Genomic DNA, 19,363 nt, shown 5'->3' on the forward strand with positions numbered 1-19,363 from the left:
CTGTGTGGGAGGCTTGGTTTCCAGCAGTTCATAATTTAACCAGATTTAAGGCTTGGGATTATTCTGATGTTTATTGTAAACCCGGGTTGGTCCTTTAGCTGTCTAAGACTCAGACATAAAAGTAAGCTTACAGCTATAGCTGCTGCGCTTTAAAACACACACCCAGGAGAGTCTGATAGCTACTTTATTGACCTTAAAGCATTGTTAATGATCGTAATGCAAACCAAAGCATGCTGGTAACACAATGGTACATTTCAACAGCTACACTGGGCCATTTTTAACCTCAGAGCTGCACTATGTATCTTTTATGTATGATCATGAACAAAAACTGTGCACGAGAGAATCAAGTGCTATAAGGCTTATTGCTAAGCACAAGTGTTAGTTAAGCATGAATTTCTGCATTTTAAAGATTTTGACCAGATCAACAAGAACATTTCATTTAAATCATCTATAAAATCTTAAAGCTAATTTTTTTCCATTTTATGCTTCAAGATATACCTATGTAACATTTCTTAAATGATGCACTGGAGTGTAAGGGTTTCATTATTACTATCATTATTTCCAAACCTAACCATAGTGTTTTATCCACTTGAATATTTATCCAAAACCAGCGTTTGTTGGTATTGGACTATATTATAATACTTTTTTTTTTTTAGCTAACTTCTCTTAGACTTTTCATAGACATTGAGCTACAACATGCTAATGTACATCAGGCCAGAAAGTGCTTAAGACATCAAATACCACATAATAGTTATGTGACTTCGTAATTATATCAAATGAACCATAAAATAAAATAAAAAATAGTCTTTAAACAGTTAAGAAAATTGAAAAAGTTTATGTTGGTTTAGATCAGATACTTAACTTATGAACACTCCTTTAAGTAAACTTTTACAAAAAAAAAAAACCCTCTTGTATAAGATTTGGCAAAAACAGATAACTCTAAGAATCATTATTCCCAATGGTTCTACCATCGCTTATGTAGAAACAGCTTGCGTTTCATAATGAACCTCACATCATCATCGCTAACATCATCCGCCCTAATATCATGTTCTTCTTGTGTTCTCTCAGGGTTGGCACTCTCAGTCCTGGCCATTGTTGTTTTTATGTGGGCTCAGGCTTAGTTGGAGACAACAAGTGTGGCTGAAATATTTCCAAATGTCAGCTCAGAAATTCCACCCACTCCACTTCATAATCCGAGTTTATTACCAAGCTTTGCTCTCTGATACATAAATCATCTTCACGCCTGGTATTAGGACAAAAGGTGCATTTGAAAACAAAGCTGTACAAATTGCTAACGTAATAAAAAAGAGTGAGTCTCGATGACCTCTGGCATTTACATACATTCTGCTACAGCAAATGGACACCAAGGAAAAATACAGATAAATACCTTCATGACGTACTTCCATAATTTGTCCCCGGTCCCTTAGGCAACCAAAACCTCCAGTAATGTCATTTAGATTGATTAACCCAGATGTGCATTCCTCACTTCATACATTCATAACGACAGTCCCATTAGTTTCTCTATAGTTACTAAATTATCTTAATATATCTGAATATTGCTCAGTTTTAGCTGAGACTTTAAAGAGTTACTTGCTATAGACATGTGTAGCTGTGTCTGAGAACTCATTTAGAGACAAAAAAAGAAACAATAAGGACAAGCAGATCCCTTATTACACGTACAGAGATGAAGAAAATCACTGGGTTTGTCATGAAGCTACTCAGTCCCTGTAATTTTAAATCTTTAGGGTTAGATGGAGATGTTTACATTAGTAAATGTATTATTTATAGAGTAAACTTTATAGAAGCGAACATCTAAATCACGAAGATAGAATTAAGGTGTAATAATTATGGTTATGTTTAGCTGGGGTTAATCAGAGATTGTAATAGTTTTCAGAGAGTTTTCAGAAAGGATTCAGCTGTATATCAAAACCGCATAATATTAAAAAAAAAAAAAAAACCTGAGTAATAAAGACCTTTATCATTAGTAGATCAAATTTAGTAATGATACATTTTACACAGATGCACATGTAACATCACTGTCTGCTCTGATGGAAAACACATGTGCTTCATCATATGGCCTGCAGCCTTGCTTTTAGCTCTCAAATTACTCAACACACCTGTTCTCAATCACAAAGCAGCCTGTAAAATACACACCACAAACCTTAGTTCATTACAAAATCCTGCTGTTAGATTATCGCTGGTGAGGTTGCAAAGCCTGTGCATACAACATCCTGGTTTAACCTTTCTTTCTCAGTTTAGTCCCTGCCTAATCTTGTCTGGTTGCCCTTTGGGTTTGTTTACCTTGAATTTCTAACCAAACCCTGCATAGATAAAGGTTAAAAAATATCAAAGAAATATGCATTAAGTCTGAAATGGATAAAATCATATCAGCAAGGAAAAATGTAGATGAGGTGCTCATGGGAGACATGATGAAACCAACAGATGTCCACATCTGGTAATTTGAGACAGCCAACTAGGTAATCTATGGTAATCGTGTATTAGGTTTAAAATGAATTCCCAGTAAATTAGGTTAGCTAATTCCCCACCTTCACCGTCATTTCTTGTATCAGCTTAATGACTTTGGCATGATGTTTGGCACAATGTGTACTGGTTCACATTGATGGATGTTCTCTTGGGATTTTCATACAACAATCTTCAAGGCTTATAGGGAATGGTGGGAAGAGGAACCAGGGATCATTGATAATTTGGAAAAAAAAACAGCTTATAGAAATACAGGATCCATTCAGAATGCCAAAAATGTTTGTTTTTTTTCATATCATGGTGATGGACAGATCATTCTTTGCAACCAGTGGTACTGTGGATTCAAACTGATACCAACAAAGACCAACAGAAAATGTGCATATAGCTTCTTGTTCTAAATTTCACACCTGAATAAAGGCAGGTGTGTAATAAAGAGGCTGTAAGAATACATAGTGTTTACAAATCCCAACAATGTTGCTGAGTCAGATACACTTATACCAGCACTACATATTAGTCAGTGTCACTATAATGCTGAGAACTTGTACAAATAATACTTTCTTATAGTCTATTGTGATCCAGTGGTTCTCCGGCATTCCGAGCACTATCAGGGGTCCATGAAGCATAAACAGGGGGTCTGTGGTTTTTTAAAATGTAACTGATTTATAGTGGGGGGAAACACTACCCACTATTATCAGTCCTATTATATTTCTTATTGATTTCTTAAAACATTATTTGGCTCATGACTCAAAAACAAATAGCTTATGAATAATGTCAGCACTTAATGTGCTGTGTTTGTATAAATTTAACCAAAACTGGGCAGGTAAAGACTGAAAGATGACTAGGCAGTGTTTTTCCAATCTTCAGCTTGGGTGAGTCTGTGCCCACTTTAACCTCAGAGTCCTCTTCCTGGCTATATGATGGGTTTTTCTGATATTGTAGTCCATCTGCATCAGGGTTTTAAGTGCTGTGGACTGGGATGCTTTTCTACTCACCATGGATACAAAAAAAATGGTTATTTGAATTCTGTGCTCATCTGTTCTCATTGTCAAGGCACTACTGCCAGCAGAGCTGTTGCTGAAATACTCAAACCAGCCCATCTGACAGCAACAACCATGCCATGGTCAAAGTCACTGAGATTACATTTTTCCCTTATTCGGATGTTTGATGTGAACATTCACAGAAGCTCTTGACTTGTGTATTGTGCTATTGTGCTGCTGCCACATGAATGGCAGGGGTACAAGTGTTCCTATTAAAAGTGGCTGGTGTGTGTATTTTATCGTTAAAGTGCTCCCTGGCTGCAAAACCTGCTTTAAGTTAGAAAACCTAGAGTCAATTGAAGTCCTAAAGTCAATAAAGTGGACCTATGCTGTATATGGTTCTGTGTGTGTACCCACACCATACATACGTGCATATATATATATATATATATATATATATATATATATATATATATATATATATATATATATATATATATATATATATATATGGGTATATAGGATACTGCTTCAGCTTTCAGCAGAATCACTCTCTAAAATATCAAGCGACAGAATATCAGTGCTCGTGCTCTGCTAAGCAACCGGGATAAGCATATGCACGCACTGGATCCATGCCAGAACCGCATATTGCAGTCAGCAGCGTGCTGTTTAGGCATAGTAGGCAATTTAGTGCGGCAGTATGCGGTTTGGGACGCAGCTATCGTGAGATAGAGCGCGTGACCAATCTCTTCGGCGCGAAACCCCGCGCGCTCCAAGGACAAGCCGAGGAGAAACCGCATCTCTGAGTCTCATCACATCCTCATAAGCAAGTCTCAATTTAATTGCATTACCCCATATATCCCAGTGCCCAAAATAAACAATCGGACACAATGACAAGTGCATCTCGATTCCTCGCGCGAGCAGCGGCGAGAGCGCGTCTAAGCAGTAATACAGAAAGAGACACCGAGGTGACCTTAAGAAGGTGCACTATCAGTTCTGCTCCGGAGAGAGCGTGCGCGGAGGGAGGGAGGGAAAGAGGGATGGAGTGAGGGAGGGAGGGACGGAAAAGGAGAGGAGAGGAAAGCAGAGGAGAGGAGAGCAGGGAGGAAGGGCGCCCCAAGACTAGGCGGTGTTAATCATTGCTCTCTCTCTCTCTCTCTCTCTCTCTCTCCGCTCACATAGCGTGTGGGACGTTTCAGTGAGTTCCTCCATCCGCGGCAGCTGCGCTTCCCTTCTCCTAAACACACACATACATACACACTCTCTCTCACACTCACACGCACACTCACTGCCTGTGAAAGCAAGGACGTCCTTTCTTTCCTTTACCCGGAAGTCGGAGATGCTAGGGACTTGCAGTTGAGAATCCCGCACTGCTAGTACACCTGAACTTCACTTGGAGGAGGATCGTCGTGTGTCGGGGAGATCTGAATTCACCGGACAGGTAATTATGACCTCTCTCTCTCTCTCTCTCTCTCTCTCTCTCTCTCTCTCTCTCTGTGTGTGTGTGTGTGTGTGTGTGTGTGTGTGGCGAGGCGTTTGGCTTTGCCCGGTGGAGTGGGACGGACCGGAGCTCTCCAGCAGCAATGGTGCTGAAATATTCACCAACAAGGAAGTGATTCTGTGGTGTTTTCCCCCTCGCATATCAAGTACAGGGACAGCAGCAAAGAACTGGGGCATCATTGAGTATGCAAGCGTTTCAGAGGATAATAGCGCACAGATACACACATCGATAGTGAGCTCAGAGATGCATTAGAGTCCATCTAAAGCTCTATGAAGACATGCAAGGCTGAGTAATAGCTGTCGTTTTTTCTACCAGATTAGGGAAAGTTAACATGTTTAACACAGTTTATGGGATCACTTCTAACCAGTACGTTCCCCTGAGGCTCTCCACTGGCTTGTGTTGTTCATGTATACATTTGAAAAAAATCTTACTAGTTTTTAAGGATGCACGTCTTTTGGAAAAGGTACGGGTCGACATTTAGGCTGCAGTGTCATGCAATCCTCAGTGTTCTTCAAATATGACAGAAAAGCATCTACCATGCCGTGGGCTGATACCACTTGTCATAAGTTGGAAAACAGTTTAAATATAATTTATAATGGATCACACTTTTTCTTAACCTCATCTGCTGCATTGACCTTTAATGACCTTCATAGGTCATCCTGTTGTTGACAAGTTGATCTTTCCTAGCGCAGAGTTTCTTCAGTGGTGAGATAGAGATAATAGGAAATCAGAAATAATAAAATAATACCCCAAAGCAAAGAAAGTATAGTTTCTGTTGTTCGGTTGCTGTCAAATTTCATACGGTGCTACAGCTATGAGAGAGAGCTCTCGCTTTACCTAGCCTGTGTGTGTGTGTGTGCGTGCGTGTGTGTGTGTTTCATAGAGCTGGTGAAAAGGGACAACATAAGAAGCTTGAAGTAAATGTAACATCTGACTGTGAAGGACATAGGAATCAAAAGCCATCAAGATGAATTTTGTTATGAAGCAAGCGTTGGGAGGTAAGTTCCCCACAGTCGTGTTTTTCCAGACATGAGGGCGCGTAATAGTCACACACAGTCCCACGGGGATACTTCAGAGAACAGACTAAGCTCTTTGTAAAATTCTGGTGTAAAATGCAGATTTACTCATGACCAACTCTCCATTTTAATGAAATCCAATATGACCCGAAGCTTCACTGCACTGCTTGATTTGTGTGGGCAGATGGAATTGAAATAAGTGTTGCTTTACTTTATAGATGCTTTTTTTCCCTTTTCAATATAAAAAAGTAGAAATTTTGTTCTGAGGTCATCTGAACAAGTAAGTGGGTCTGTGTCTGTATTTTTAAGTGCATGGGGCTTGCTAAAAGATATTGTGTATTTTTTTTTTTTGCTGTTTTGAAAATTTAATAAAGATACAAATAGGCATTAAATTAATTTCATGGTAAATTACTGCACTTGTCTGATAAAAAAAAGTGGGAATGCATAATAATGATGTCAGTAATTTAATGATTATGGGAAAATTAAAAAGATTGGAGTATACCAAACACTAAATCTTAAAAGGGTAGACTGTAAGGTTGATTAATCTTCTTGCCGTTACTACAACAATTTAACCATCGGTTGCTAAAGAAGGCAACTACTCTGCCATGGATTTTGCTACCTGCTTTAATAGAGGCTGACACAAGCTGGTTTTGTTTTAATGGATTTTTGAAAACACAGTGGTTGACTTAAAAAAAAAAAAGAAAAGAAAAAAAAGAAAGGGTGGGTGTTAATGAGATCCATGTCATTAACCCACTGCTGGGGATGGCAGCGTGTCAGTCAGGTCCAGTACACAGCTCTGGTAATAAAGGAAATGAGTGAAAGCAACAGAACAGTGTGGGGGAAAAAATAACCGCTTGAGAAAGTAGAGCTGTGCCGACGTCTAAAGCACCAGCCCTGTTACTCTGACTTGTTTTTCACAAACAGTAAAGGAGTGTCTCGGGATAGATTGCGCTATTCTTTATTTTTATAGTCATGTACGTGCAATGCCTTTTGCTCCCTTCAAATAAATAAATAAATAAATAAATAAATAAATAAATAAATAAATAAATAAATAAATAAATAAATAAATGCATGTATTTCAGTAAATAAATAAATGAGAAAATGCATTCATTGACAAAAGAAAAAAAGGTCACATAAAAGGAGCCTTTCTTCATCTCTTTACGGTCCATCCTTTTGACCAGTCCAGTAAATCAACACACAGGCAATTTCCATATAGCAGCCACTGGGCAGTCCCGACCTGCATTAGATAATAAAACCCGGGCTGAGGGGAAATAATGGGCCTGTCTCTGAAAGAGATTTAGAGGCCCAAGGTCAGCCAGTGGAGACACTATCTGCACTTTACTCCACCAAGGCGCCACTGTAGGGGCACAATCACATTCATGAGGGAAAAAATCTCCAGAGCATGATTGCAGAATCAGGAGCAAAGCAGACGTCAGCAATCCTAATACTCTTTTTCATGCACAGATGCATTTACCCTGCTGTTAAATAATATAAATGTTTAAACAAACATTTATTCTCTGGAAAAAATTCTCCAACCTTTATTTCTTTCCCTCTGACTGACCTACAGTACTCTTTATTCTGTAAAGTGAGCACATTGATAGCAGAGACCGTAGCGCATTTACTCCCCAGAGTATCCACCCCCCACCTCCACCAACACACACACACACACACAAACACACCTCCAAACATTCACTCATCTCTGGCTTTGTCTTCCCCATACTGTCTCTTTTTCACACTGATTCTAACCCTGTGAAGTGGAAAAAGCATAGCAGACCCACAGTGCTAATGAGGCTGACATGTAGCATGTGCTACAGGCATGCACGAGCGCTCGCAGACCAAATCCGGACTCGTGAATAGACAGAAGCTGACAAACATGCCATTTTCACTTTCCGTGTGCAAGACATTTCAGATACAATTCAAACACTCAAGTCTTGATAATGCAGCCCAACCCTGAAATAGAACAGGGAAGATGTCTACAAGGTGTCTTTTCACTTGTTTTGCACAGTAGCATGTTTGTATACAATGAAATGGCAGGATACTTGTTCCAAAAAAAAATTCCAAAAAAATCCTCTGTCCATCCAAACCAGGGGACTTGTGTCCACTTAATGGCTCTCTAAATTCAGTGGTTTAGACAGACGTCCTATAAATATGGACACCTCGGGACTCATCTGTAGCACTGATGTGTTGTATAAAGAAGATCAAGAGGCTGTGTCTGTGTCATAGGCATGGAAAGACACTTCTTTAGAAGATCTCAGATTTCAGGAAATCAGAAACTTTTTTGGAACCTTTCACTGGAAAAACAGAAAGTTGATTTCAGTTCCAGGAACCTTTTTAGTTCTTCGTCCAGAGTATGTATTATATCTGAGTAGCAAAAATATTGGACCAAACTGGTGAAAAGCAAGCCTCACACAATATTCCACACAAGGACCATCTTACACTTGCCTTTTGTTTACCTTTTTTTTCACTCTCCTGTCCTTATTAAACAAGCTTGTTTAATAACAAAGGAAGCACAGCATGACAAATCATGTGGACCATTACAGGAACATTTGGTTTCTACACAGGTAGTGAGTCAAAAATGTCTCATGGGTGTATTTAGTATGTGGCATGGGCGTAAAAAACTCAAATTAACGGCGCCACAGTTGAGAGAGGATGCAATCAAGGCCTTTGTTAAAGAATCAACAGTGGTTCTCTGGCCTTCCTGGGATTCAAACTCACAAACTTTTCATCACTAACTTGGATCCTAAACCACTTTTGCTGACACCGTGAGGGACAACACGAGTTTAATCTCAACCTGCTCCAAATGAGAACCATTCTATTATTTTTCATAACAGTCACAGCAAATCCCAAACATATCAAAGGTTTTTATTCAACTCCTTAGATCACAGTGGAACTCCCAAAGATGCTTCAAGCAGAACACAACCCTTGAAGAGAATTTACTCACTGCTTTTTTCTGCACCAGGAGATCTATGTGATTTGTGCTCTCTCTCTCCTTTGCTCTCAGTGTCATTATGCTGCAGCCACCACTTCCTGTCAGCATTAAAGATCATATGCTGGGTCAAGTGGAGCTGCAGTGAAGTGATGGCAGCTGAAGTGACAGATTCATTACCGATGGCCCGCACGCTGAATCACCATTGCTTCATTGCTTCACGATCACGCCAACCAGAGCTCTCAAACCCTCGCTAGGTCATGGCTAGATTAGCAGAGAGTCACTGCTCATGGACAAACTAATCAAATATAATTAGAAGATTCACACGAGTGGAACTGAATTAAAACGAATGGAACTGCAGTGGAGTGGGGGGGGGGAGTATACCTTTATGATTTTAAACGTATAAGCAACAGAACAAAGGCTCTCTATAATAGCATTAACATCACCTTAATAAACATCAGTCGTCCTGGTTCAAATCAAGCATTCATGCTATTCATGTTGTCTAGCAGAGCCACATCAACAGGGTGCATCTAATTCTGCCAGAAAGCCCTGTGGATCAAAAATCACGGCTAGGCTGTGCGAAAGCTGATACGCTATTGATCGAAAAGGACTGATCACTGATGCTGAGCAGGCAAGATTTTTAACTGTTCAACCAGATGATCCATAAGCAAGCTTGTCCCTGCAGCGTGCACCCTGGGGGATAGAAATCAATGTGCGGATGCAGTGATACCAGGTGGAGATCTCTTCAGTAAGGGAGGGGCTTGGTAGTGGATATTGAGTTATGACTATGACCAGTGAAGCAATAAAAATCAATCACGGCACCATTATGAGAAATTAGATCAGCAAATCCTATAACAGTCCTGCTTTTAGTTGAAACGTGAGTCTGTGCAGCTCGAGAGCTTAATATTGTAGGTGAATGACGTAGCATATTGGACAGTAAGTCAGACAAGGAGAAAGACACTTTTTTATACAGAGTGAAATATGGGATATGGGTAGCAAGGGAAAAAGGAAGAGAGGTTTGTACATTCTGCTGGCAGAAGGGGAAAGGACAGAAGGAGAGAGGGAGACACAGGGATGAAAAGAAACAGAGAGAAAGTGATCAAAAAGGAGGGAGTGAAAATGAGCATAGAAATGAGTGCGGAAGTTAATGAGTGGTGAAATTAAAAATGTGCAAATATACTACACGCACACATACACTCTGATACACACACACACACACACCAAGAATTACACTTGCTTTGAAATGTGTGTCAGGACAGTATGTTGTGTGCTCACTATCTCCTCCTGTCGGCTGGATTTGCTAGGGGCAGACCAGAATATATTTTTGCTCTCTGTTTCTCATGCATTTATTCACTCACACACACACACACACACACAAACACATACACACACACACACACACACATTAGCAGGGTTGGCAGCTGTATATCCCACATGTCGTTGCCCAGGCTACAGGCTGCAGGCCCTGGGTTGAAGAACTTACATGTTTGTAATACACAGGTGTCCACACACACACACACACACACACACACACACACACACATCTGGAAAGAAATAAGAGACCACTGCAAAATAATCAGTGTCTTATGTTTTTTTCTTAAAGGTGTACATGTATTGGTGAGATGAACAGTTTTTGTTTCATTTTTTGTGAACTGCTGACAATATTTCTCCTAAATTCAAAATAGAACTATTGTTATTTAGAGTGTATATTTAAAGGAAATGACAACACATCAAAATAACCCAAGATCATGCAGTATTTGCAGAGCATTAATAACTCAAACAAAACACAATGCAAATAATCTGTAAACAAATTGTGTTAATGCTTTGGCTAAATAACATTAAGAAATCAGTATTTGGTGGAATAACCCCGATTTGCATGCGTTTTGGCTCCATGCTCTCCATCAGTTTTTCACATTGCTGTGGGGGAACTTTATACCACTCTTTCTGCAAAAAAGCAAACAGCTCAGCTTTGCTTGATGGTTTGTGACCATCCATCTTCCTCATGATGACATTCCAGAGGTTTTCAATAGGGTTCAAATCGGGAGATTGAGCAGTGGTCTCTTATTTTTTCTAGAGCTGTATATATATTCATGATATAGTCACTGTTTAAATGTAGGTGTTCCAGCGCAACCCCACTGATGAATGCCACAGATATCATTACCTGCTCTAGCCTCTATCTCATATAGCTACTGGTGTGGAACCATTGTTTCCTAGTAAATCAAAAATACTGTGACACTCTGGATGATCTTATAGACAGAACTTTCTGCTGATGTAAACAAAAAATTCAGATATATTATTCAAATTCCTGTTACTCAAATTTCATCTTTCTTGTGAAAGATCTGGTAAGATTTAGTGGTAATTGTTCTCTGTACAATCACATGGTTAAAGAAACACTGGCAAAGCAGGAGACCTTTAAATGTTTAAGTGTTTCTAATTGAGACAGTGAGGAAAATGCTCCGGTCATGTAGACATATGATCCTGTTCCAGCTGCAAATAAGCAGAATGGTTGTATATTTGAGAATATGCAAAGCACCGTAACATTTGTGTCCCACTTTAAAAACATTTCTATCTACTTAAAACAAAGATGAAATGTAAATAAAGCAGCACTGTCATAAGCTACTATTTCTTTAGTTAGTGATACGTTTTGTTGCATTCATGGGCCTATTGACTATTTTTATTTATGTTTATTTAAATGTTGACTGTATGCAAAAATAATTAATTAAAACATTGATTATTCTTGCTGTCATTCTTGTATAGCCAAACTGTCAGTGGTTCTTGCAGCAGCAGTAATTAACATTTGTCTGGATTGATACTCATTTGTCTGGTAAACTGCACATTTTCTGGAGACCATCATCTGCACCAAAAACTCCTCCTGGAAACTCTACATTTCTAGCAGAAACTCTGACAACATTATGACCTCCTGCCTAACACGCTGTTGGTCCTCCGTGTGCCGTTAACAACACTGACTCACTCAGACTTGGACTCTGAAGGTGCCCTGTAGTTTCTGGCAGCAAGACATTATCAGAAGGCCCTTTATCCGTTCTGCTTCAGGTCCGACTTCTTGTAAGAGCACATCCAACAGATGCTTGATTGAATAGAGTTTGGGGGAATTTAGAGGCTAGACACCATCAACTATTTATTCTATTCCTCAAAGCATTCCTGAGCTGAATTATCCTGCTGAAGAAGGCCACTGCTGCCAGAAATACCACAGCCTTCAAGAGGTGAACCTGGTCTGCAACGATGCTTGGGTAGGTGTCACATGTCAAATTGATGTCCTGGACCCTGGGTTTCCCGGAGGAACTTTTGCCCTGACCATTGCACGCTATCCACTAGGTTGTCTTCTTGTGGCAGTGTATCCTGGTGTCATCATTTCCTCAAGTATAGGGTGCAGAACACAGGACTCATCCATTCACTACTCTAAGCTGCCCCAAGTGTGTCAAGCACGTGTGCATGATGAAGCACAGCCTAAAGCACAGTGTTCCCATAATAGACACCGAATCCGTCTAAAGTCTGACCAGGATGTGTTCATGTTCTTACTAAGATAAATGACGAATAAATTGCTCTAAAATAATACGCTTTTTCACCAGGTATTTACATACAGGCAGTTAGTAATTACGAGATCCTTTAATCCTATTGAGACACTGATTTACACACACACACACACACACACACACACACACACTGCAAGGTTAGATAACTCATCACACTGTAGCCATTAATGTGCACTACTGAGTGCTGAATTTGGCCTTGCCACTAGTGCACTTCCTCACTCCTCCTCTGTCTTCTCTCTCCTGGCAATTTAACCTGACACAACTCGTTTATGTGGAAGTCCCAGTGTGTAGGTTGTTATTAAACAAAGCGTTAGAGGGTTTATTTTTTAACTCAGCTGATGTCAAATGCATTAAAAAAAGTTAGCAAAATCCTAGAAAATATCATCAGTCTGAAAATAGTATGATAAAAACAATCTTTCTAAAGTAGACACATCTAATCTACTAGCTTTAAATAGATACAGCTTGTATACTTGCTGTCTTCACATTGTTTGATTCTCGGGTATGTTTTCCCACTAGAATCAGGTTACATCCCCATACAAGCCTATGAATAAAGGTAACCAAACAGCATCATATCTACAAAGCCTGCCCTTTGATCAATGTATGTTTATGGGCTTGAGAAAGTAGACTATAGATAGTATGATTTTAGTGCACGAGAAGGCCCCTTAGTGACTATGAAGTTAGCAAATCCATGCTAGCTAGTTAACCATTTGTTAATATATAAGTCGTATTTTGTGCATGTCTAATGATACTATCCTGCATCCTCCTTGTCATCTCTGCAGTCCCATTTAGACTTGACCTTTCTGTAGTTAAGGGTAAAGCTTGACTTCACTGTCCTTCCGACAAAACCCTTTAAGAGGACAATCAATAAAGTAACACTCGGCTTGGGTAATGATTAGCTCCCACAGTGGTTAGTGAGATGAGGGTGCTGTTCACCTTGCCTATGATTAGGATGCACACACACACACACACACACACACAAGCTTTCAGTGATGGAGTCCAATAGTCCAACAGTTTTAGCTGCACAGTCACACTTCTGCAAGTGTGACCTAATTTTGAGAAATTCTTTTATAAAAATAGATGCAGACACAAAACATTATTTCATAACTTTAGTATTATGGGATGTATCTAGGTGAAGAGATCTTGTACCTCGGAGTTGGAGAGAAATCAACATAAACATTAAATAATACCCAGTGTGACTTACGAAGCAGCAGGTCACCTTATCTTCCATAGCTGTTTGTTTTTTGGATATTACCTAGCTGCTAACATTACATGCAAACTTTGTCATTTTTAGCTACCTGAGTAAAGCAGTGGTAGTGTAGTTGGTGCAGCTAGATAAACATTAGCTAAAATGTTATATGATGTATTATGCTAGCCAATATCATTATCTAGAATGTGTCCTTCCTTCACACACTTTTTTTAGAGCTTTTAGCTAATATTCATGACTAGCATTATTAATATTATCAATAAAAATGTACTAAAAACGGGTGTTGCCTATTGATTCAGCACTATTCCTGATAGCACTCATATGCTAATATGGCACACATGATTTCCCTCCCAGCGACATTGGATTGACCTTTTTTCCTAATTGGGAAGACATTGGCACGACGTGACTTTTTTTTTCAGCCACCCTTAAGCATAATTTGTGATTTAATCCCATCAGTGTTAATATGAAAGTGTTCCGTCTTGCTTATTATGTATTTAATCTCCACTCTCACCATGTGATAAGCAGATTCACTCGAATTCCTTTCACACAACTTTGCTCACACGATTAACCTTCTTTCTGGGGTCGTTGTTTATCTAGGTAACTCATCACTGACTACAGTCATCCTTAAAAAAAAAAAAACAACATTATTTTGCTGACATTTTGACAGATTGTGCCAACATTGTCTAGATATGTGTCCTATCTGGGGTGGCTGGCTTGAACAAATGAAAATAAAGTACATTCCACTGCTTCAACCAAAATAGCAAAAAGAACCTTATATTGGGATCAAAATATATAATAGTACATGAAATCTAACCAAATGAAAGAAGCATGTGATGCACCAGTTACATAAAGGAACTTCAAAGTACAAAAATAGGTTAATGACATCAGCAATTAGGTAACCACAATGTTCCCCCTTCAGCATTTGGGTCCTCGGTTAGGTGCCCTGTGTCCTTTAGAGATAACTGCTTCAATAACTGGCATCGGAAATGAGCTCTTTTGGCTGTTCTATCACACGCCCTTGACATGTGTCCAAAATGGCTGGCTAGGCAGTATGCAGATCTGGCAGGCCTGGGCACTTTTCCCTCTTTCCCTATCTGTTTCTCTCTGGCAGTTCACAGCCTCTTGCAGACCAGAAAGGTGAGAGCTGTACTCTTTAGGTTAGTACAGCTCCAGGTACTGCCTTGTTTTTCTCTTTTGATTGTCTTCACAGAGATCCAGCATTCATGCTAACGAAGATCACCGGAGGAGGTCTACACTATTTGGTACTAGTGTAGTAGTCTTGATGAATGACTTGGATGTGAAAGATTGATTGATTATGTGTATGTAAGAGGGGTGGTGCATTTGTATGTGTGCCATGGCAGGCCTGGCCTGTCTGCGGCTCAAGGTCATGCAATTTATTATGCAATTTATTGCACCTATTTCCATTCTCTGATTTCCATACAGATGGGTTTACAGCCTTCTTACAAGTAATGGAGGTGCCTCCCCTCTGTGAAAGTGGCCATTTGTTAATTTGAATTCGCTTTTCCTCTCAACAGGTAACCATCGATAACTTCACAGCGTTTGTGCTCTTGCACCTGACCAGTAATTGCATTCCACAGATATAGTTCTCTTCCTGGCCTTCCTGAATCTATCATTAATGAACATTGTAAGTCAGGCAGCTAAATAGTTTTAGCTTTCAAGAATATCCATTACTCTATTTAATAGGGATAGGTATCTCTCCTTTCGAATTAAATACGATAAACATTCCTAAACACAGCCAGTGATCCGGTGTAAAAACAATAACAGCATCCTGTGATCTAATATGATACAATTTACAGCTGTAGAGATTGATACAATGCAGAGCACAATACCATATGTGACAAGTTCTATTCAATTTTGTGATTCAATTCAGTCTGTGATGCAGAATTATTAATCAGTTCAATATGGTTCAGTATTGTGAGTCAATGAAATGCAATTCAGTATTGCGTTTCAATTTCCTCTCCATGCTCTTCACGCAACAAAGCATAGACAAGAAAGAGAAAGATAGTGAGAGTTTACTAGTTTATTCATTCATTTTCAGTGACCTCTTTATCCAGGTGCAGGTCACAGTGGATATGAAGCCCAGTGGGATTGAAGGACTTGCACATTCAGACAGAGAATAGCCAGTCCACCTAATGGCATGTTTTTGTAAATGCGGAAGGAAACTGGAGAAAACCAAAACTGAACTGAGGGGAACATGATAAAAAACACAGAGACACAGTAAAAGCTGTGGGGTGACAATGCTATCCACTGAGCCCTGTACCACCTAGACATACATGTTTTTACGTGTACATAGCATCATAGTAATAACAAAGATTTACACATGTGGTGTTGGGCACATTACTGACACAGATGCTCTATATGGCCAAATGTTTGAGGACACTTGACTAATCACACACTATATGTGCATTTGAACATCCCATTCCAGATTTAGATTCCCTTGTTGTTGTTATAACCTCTGCTCTTTTGGGGAGGCTTTTGGAGTGTAGCTGTGGGCATTTGTGTTCATTTAGCTACAAGAGTAGTAGTGAATTCAGCCACTGATGCTAAATGAGGAGGACTGCTGAACAGTCAGTTTTCTAATTCGTTCTGCAAGTGATCAATGTTGTCGATGAGTGCAAACCACTAAAGTGCTTCCACTTTAACCTTGGTAAACCATGTCTTTAAGATACTTTGTTTTGTGCACAGCTGCATTGTCATGCTGGAACAGGTTTGGGCCTCTTCATTTCAGTGAAGGAAAATCTTAAGGCTATTGTGTGGTTCGGTTGTGCACTGATTTAAGTTGATGAATCTACACAAGCCCTACTACTTGCGTACATGATCACTATAGCTGGTCTTTACGTCCCACTCCCGAGCTCCCAGTGTTCTGAGATTCCAAAGTGACCACTTCTTCTTCCCGGTCCAGCCTGATCCATCCAGGTGCTTTAGCCCTGGTTGGAGTCTCGTCACTTGGTGGTGCTCACTGCTGATGGGGATAGATCTGCATGGACAGCCTGTGTTCCAGGGGACTGCTGTGGATAGAACCACTTGGAGACTATTACACCATCTTTTGAACTGCTGTTGCCTCAGTCAGGTTTCGTCAGAAAGGAATTAGTGAACTAGGAAAGTTTCTAGTAAACTGGCCTATTAGTTCCTCAAAAGCTCTTGGTTGCTTGGTTGGGATTTACATTTACGTTATTTATTGTCCAGTGTCACCCAGATGAGGATGGGTTCCCTTCTGAGCCTGGTTCCTCTCAAAGTTTCTTCCTCATATCATCTCAGGTAGTTTTTCCTTGCCACCATTGCCACAGGCTTGCTCATTAGGGAAAAATAGTAACATAACTTTAAACTTTATCATTTTTTTTATGTTTCTGTGCTTCTGTAAAGCTGCTTTAAGACAATGTCCATTGTTAAAAGTCCACATCCAGCAGCTCTTAAATACAGACAAGAAATTATCTTAAAGAAAATATGGAATTTTGAACAATTATTTGAAACTATATACATTCAGCTCTATCAAATCTTCTGGGAAGAAGTTGGCATGCTTTTTTTTTTCTTATACATGCAAACTCACTTTCAGAACATTTTACATGTTCTCCATATGGTGCACTGTGGGACTCTCTGAGCGCAACTCAAGCGAATGAAAGACAACTGGCTGGAGTCGAATATGTAGTAGTGGTTATATGTTGCCTCCAGGACCTCCATTACCAGGGTATGGTGGCATGGCCATGTGCACGCAGCTTGGTGCAGTGAGAGGAGTATTGGCTCTCAGCATTGCCCCTGGCCTCTGGCCTCCACTATGATTGTCAGAAGGCTGCGTCACTTGCCATCTGTTGAGGGGAGATTCCTTTTCCACCTTGTGAAAATGGTAATATCCTGAAGAAGGGAAAGACATTAAATAGGACAAAGAAGGAGCTGATTTTGATCACTGGCTTATCCGATTCTTTTCAGCTGCATGTTTTTTTTGGCAGATGAAATTGGCAAAACCTTGCTGGGACGGTGCAGTGTCTTGTAGTTCTAGGTGTTTTACATATAAACAAATTGAAATAAATACTACAGGTCTGTGAATATGTATTGTTTACATAAGCTGTATAACTATAGTAATACATTGTACTAGCAAGAAATGTGTAGTATATACAACTAGCAACATGTTCTTGAGAGGTAGAATAAATAATAAAAAAAAAAAATCAAGTTTCACTCCTACATCCTTCCACTTGAATGACCTTTAGAACTTACTTTGATGAGGAAAAGTAAACCTCCACCTCCTCCTGGCTGCTATAATGGAGGGGTTTTTGTGAGGTGAATGTCTTTGTGGTGCTGTGCGCTTTCAGTAGCAGTACCTACGCAAAGGATGTGGGCGATCAGAAGGACCTCTGTTGATCTACCATCACTTTACGGCAGTCCCTAAAGAGGGCCTAAAAGAGGAACCTCCTTCTACACAAATAGGTCAACCCATTACTGAAGACTAAGGACATCAAAGTCTTTCTTTCCTTTCACACTATTTTGACTTTTAGTTAAATAACTAGCCTTTTAAACTCTTTACATATTTAGATTTCCTACTTTCATTGATGGGAAAAAGCATCTTTTGAACATAGTGGAATGAAAAGCTCTTTTTCCTCACTTGAAAATATCAGGCTTTTTTCTTTTTCTTTTTAAATGTTTGCGTTATAGCATAAGGTAAACAGTTATCCTTGACAGGGGTTTATCTGTCAGTTTGATAGAAGAATGAGTCTCTTTTCCTGTCTGTGTCTGCAAATATTTATGCAACATTACTGCGGATGTATTTTCCTATCAGTAAAAATTGAACATTAGACATCAAGTGCCCTTGAAATAAATGGCTAAACCATGAAGAAAAAAACCCAAAACAAAAATACTCCTCTCTGAGTCACTGACCTGATACAATCACTATGGCCATTTTGTAATTGGGTCTTCTGTGTTATTTGAGGACAAAATTGCTAAACCAAAACAGTCAATCGTGGCTCCAGCTGGTCGGTTGGCATGATTACAAATACAATAAATATTTGCTCAAATAAATATTCTTGGTTTCAGTCATAAGCAGAAGTCATAAATATTCTTGTAATTGAAAAGACACTATTACGAAAAAAATGAAGTAACCAAAATAAAGTGTAATTTACTGTTCAGTTACAGGATACGATCCCGCAGATTAGGTCAAACTAAAATGTTTTATTATTTATAGACTTGGAATCAGATTGGTGAAACTTTTGCTAGCACAGGCTATTTATTAGCAGTCTTTTCCAAGCTTCAGCTGCCCAGTTTCTATTAACCTTTGCCCAAGTAAATTAGCCCAGCCAGTCCTGTTCATGTCTGACAGGAATAAAACTGGTCTTGGTTGAAGCACTTACACCTCAAGATTTAACATTCTGTGGGATGCTTTTCTGCTCACCACAGATGAAAAGAGAGGGTTTATGAGTTAAAATCAGACTTCCTTCAGTTTGAACCAGTTGGGTCAGATGGTACTCTCAAACATAAGATGTTAGCACCAACAGAACTGCTTCGCACTGTATTATTTTTTGGTTGTTCTTGTTGTTGTTTTGCATTATTGTATATAAAAAACCAAGGAGGTCTGTGGGTTCTGAAAGACTCAGACCAGCCCGTCTGACACCACAACAATGCCACGGTCAGTCAGGTCATATTTTCCTCCCGTTTTACATTTTGGTGTTTGATGGGAACATGACAACTTAAACGCTGGGCT

The 19,363-nt window shown here is 39.5% G+C and overlaps 1 protein-coding gene across 1 annotated transcript in view; it reads left to right on the forward strand.

Moving 5' to 3' along the window:
* The first annotated feature begins 4,554 nt into the window (after positions 1-4,554).
* Positions 4,555-19,363, forward strand: part of LOC131365171 (complexin-1) — a 41,212-nt gene continuing 26,403 nt past the window's right edge. Inside the window, exons 1-2 of the mRNA XM_058408821.1 lie at positions 4,555-4,899; positions 5,843-5,957. Coding sequence (XP_058264804.1) covers positions 5,927-5,957 — 31 coding nt within the window. The 5' untranslated portion in view covers positions 4,555-4,899; positions 5,843-5,926. The remainder of the gene's footprint in view (positions 4,900-5,842; positions 5,958-19,363) is intronic.

This window comes from Hemibagrus wyckioides, linkage group LG14 (genome assembly GCF_019097595.1).
Source record: "Hemibagrus wyckioides isolate EC202008001 linkage group LG14, SWU_Hwy_1.0, whole genome shotgun sequence".
In the NCBI taxonomy this organism is placed as follows: Eukaryota; Metazoa; Chordata; class Actinopteri; order Siluriformes; family Bagridae; genus Hemibagrus; species Hemibagrus wyckioides.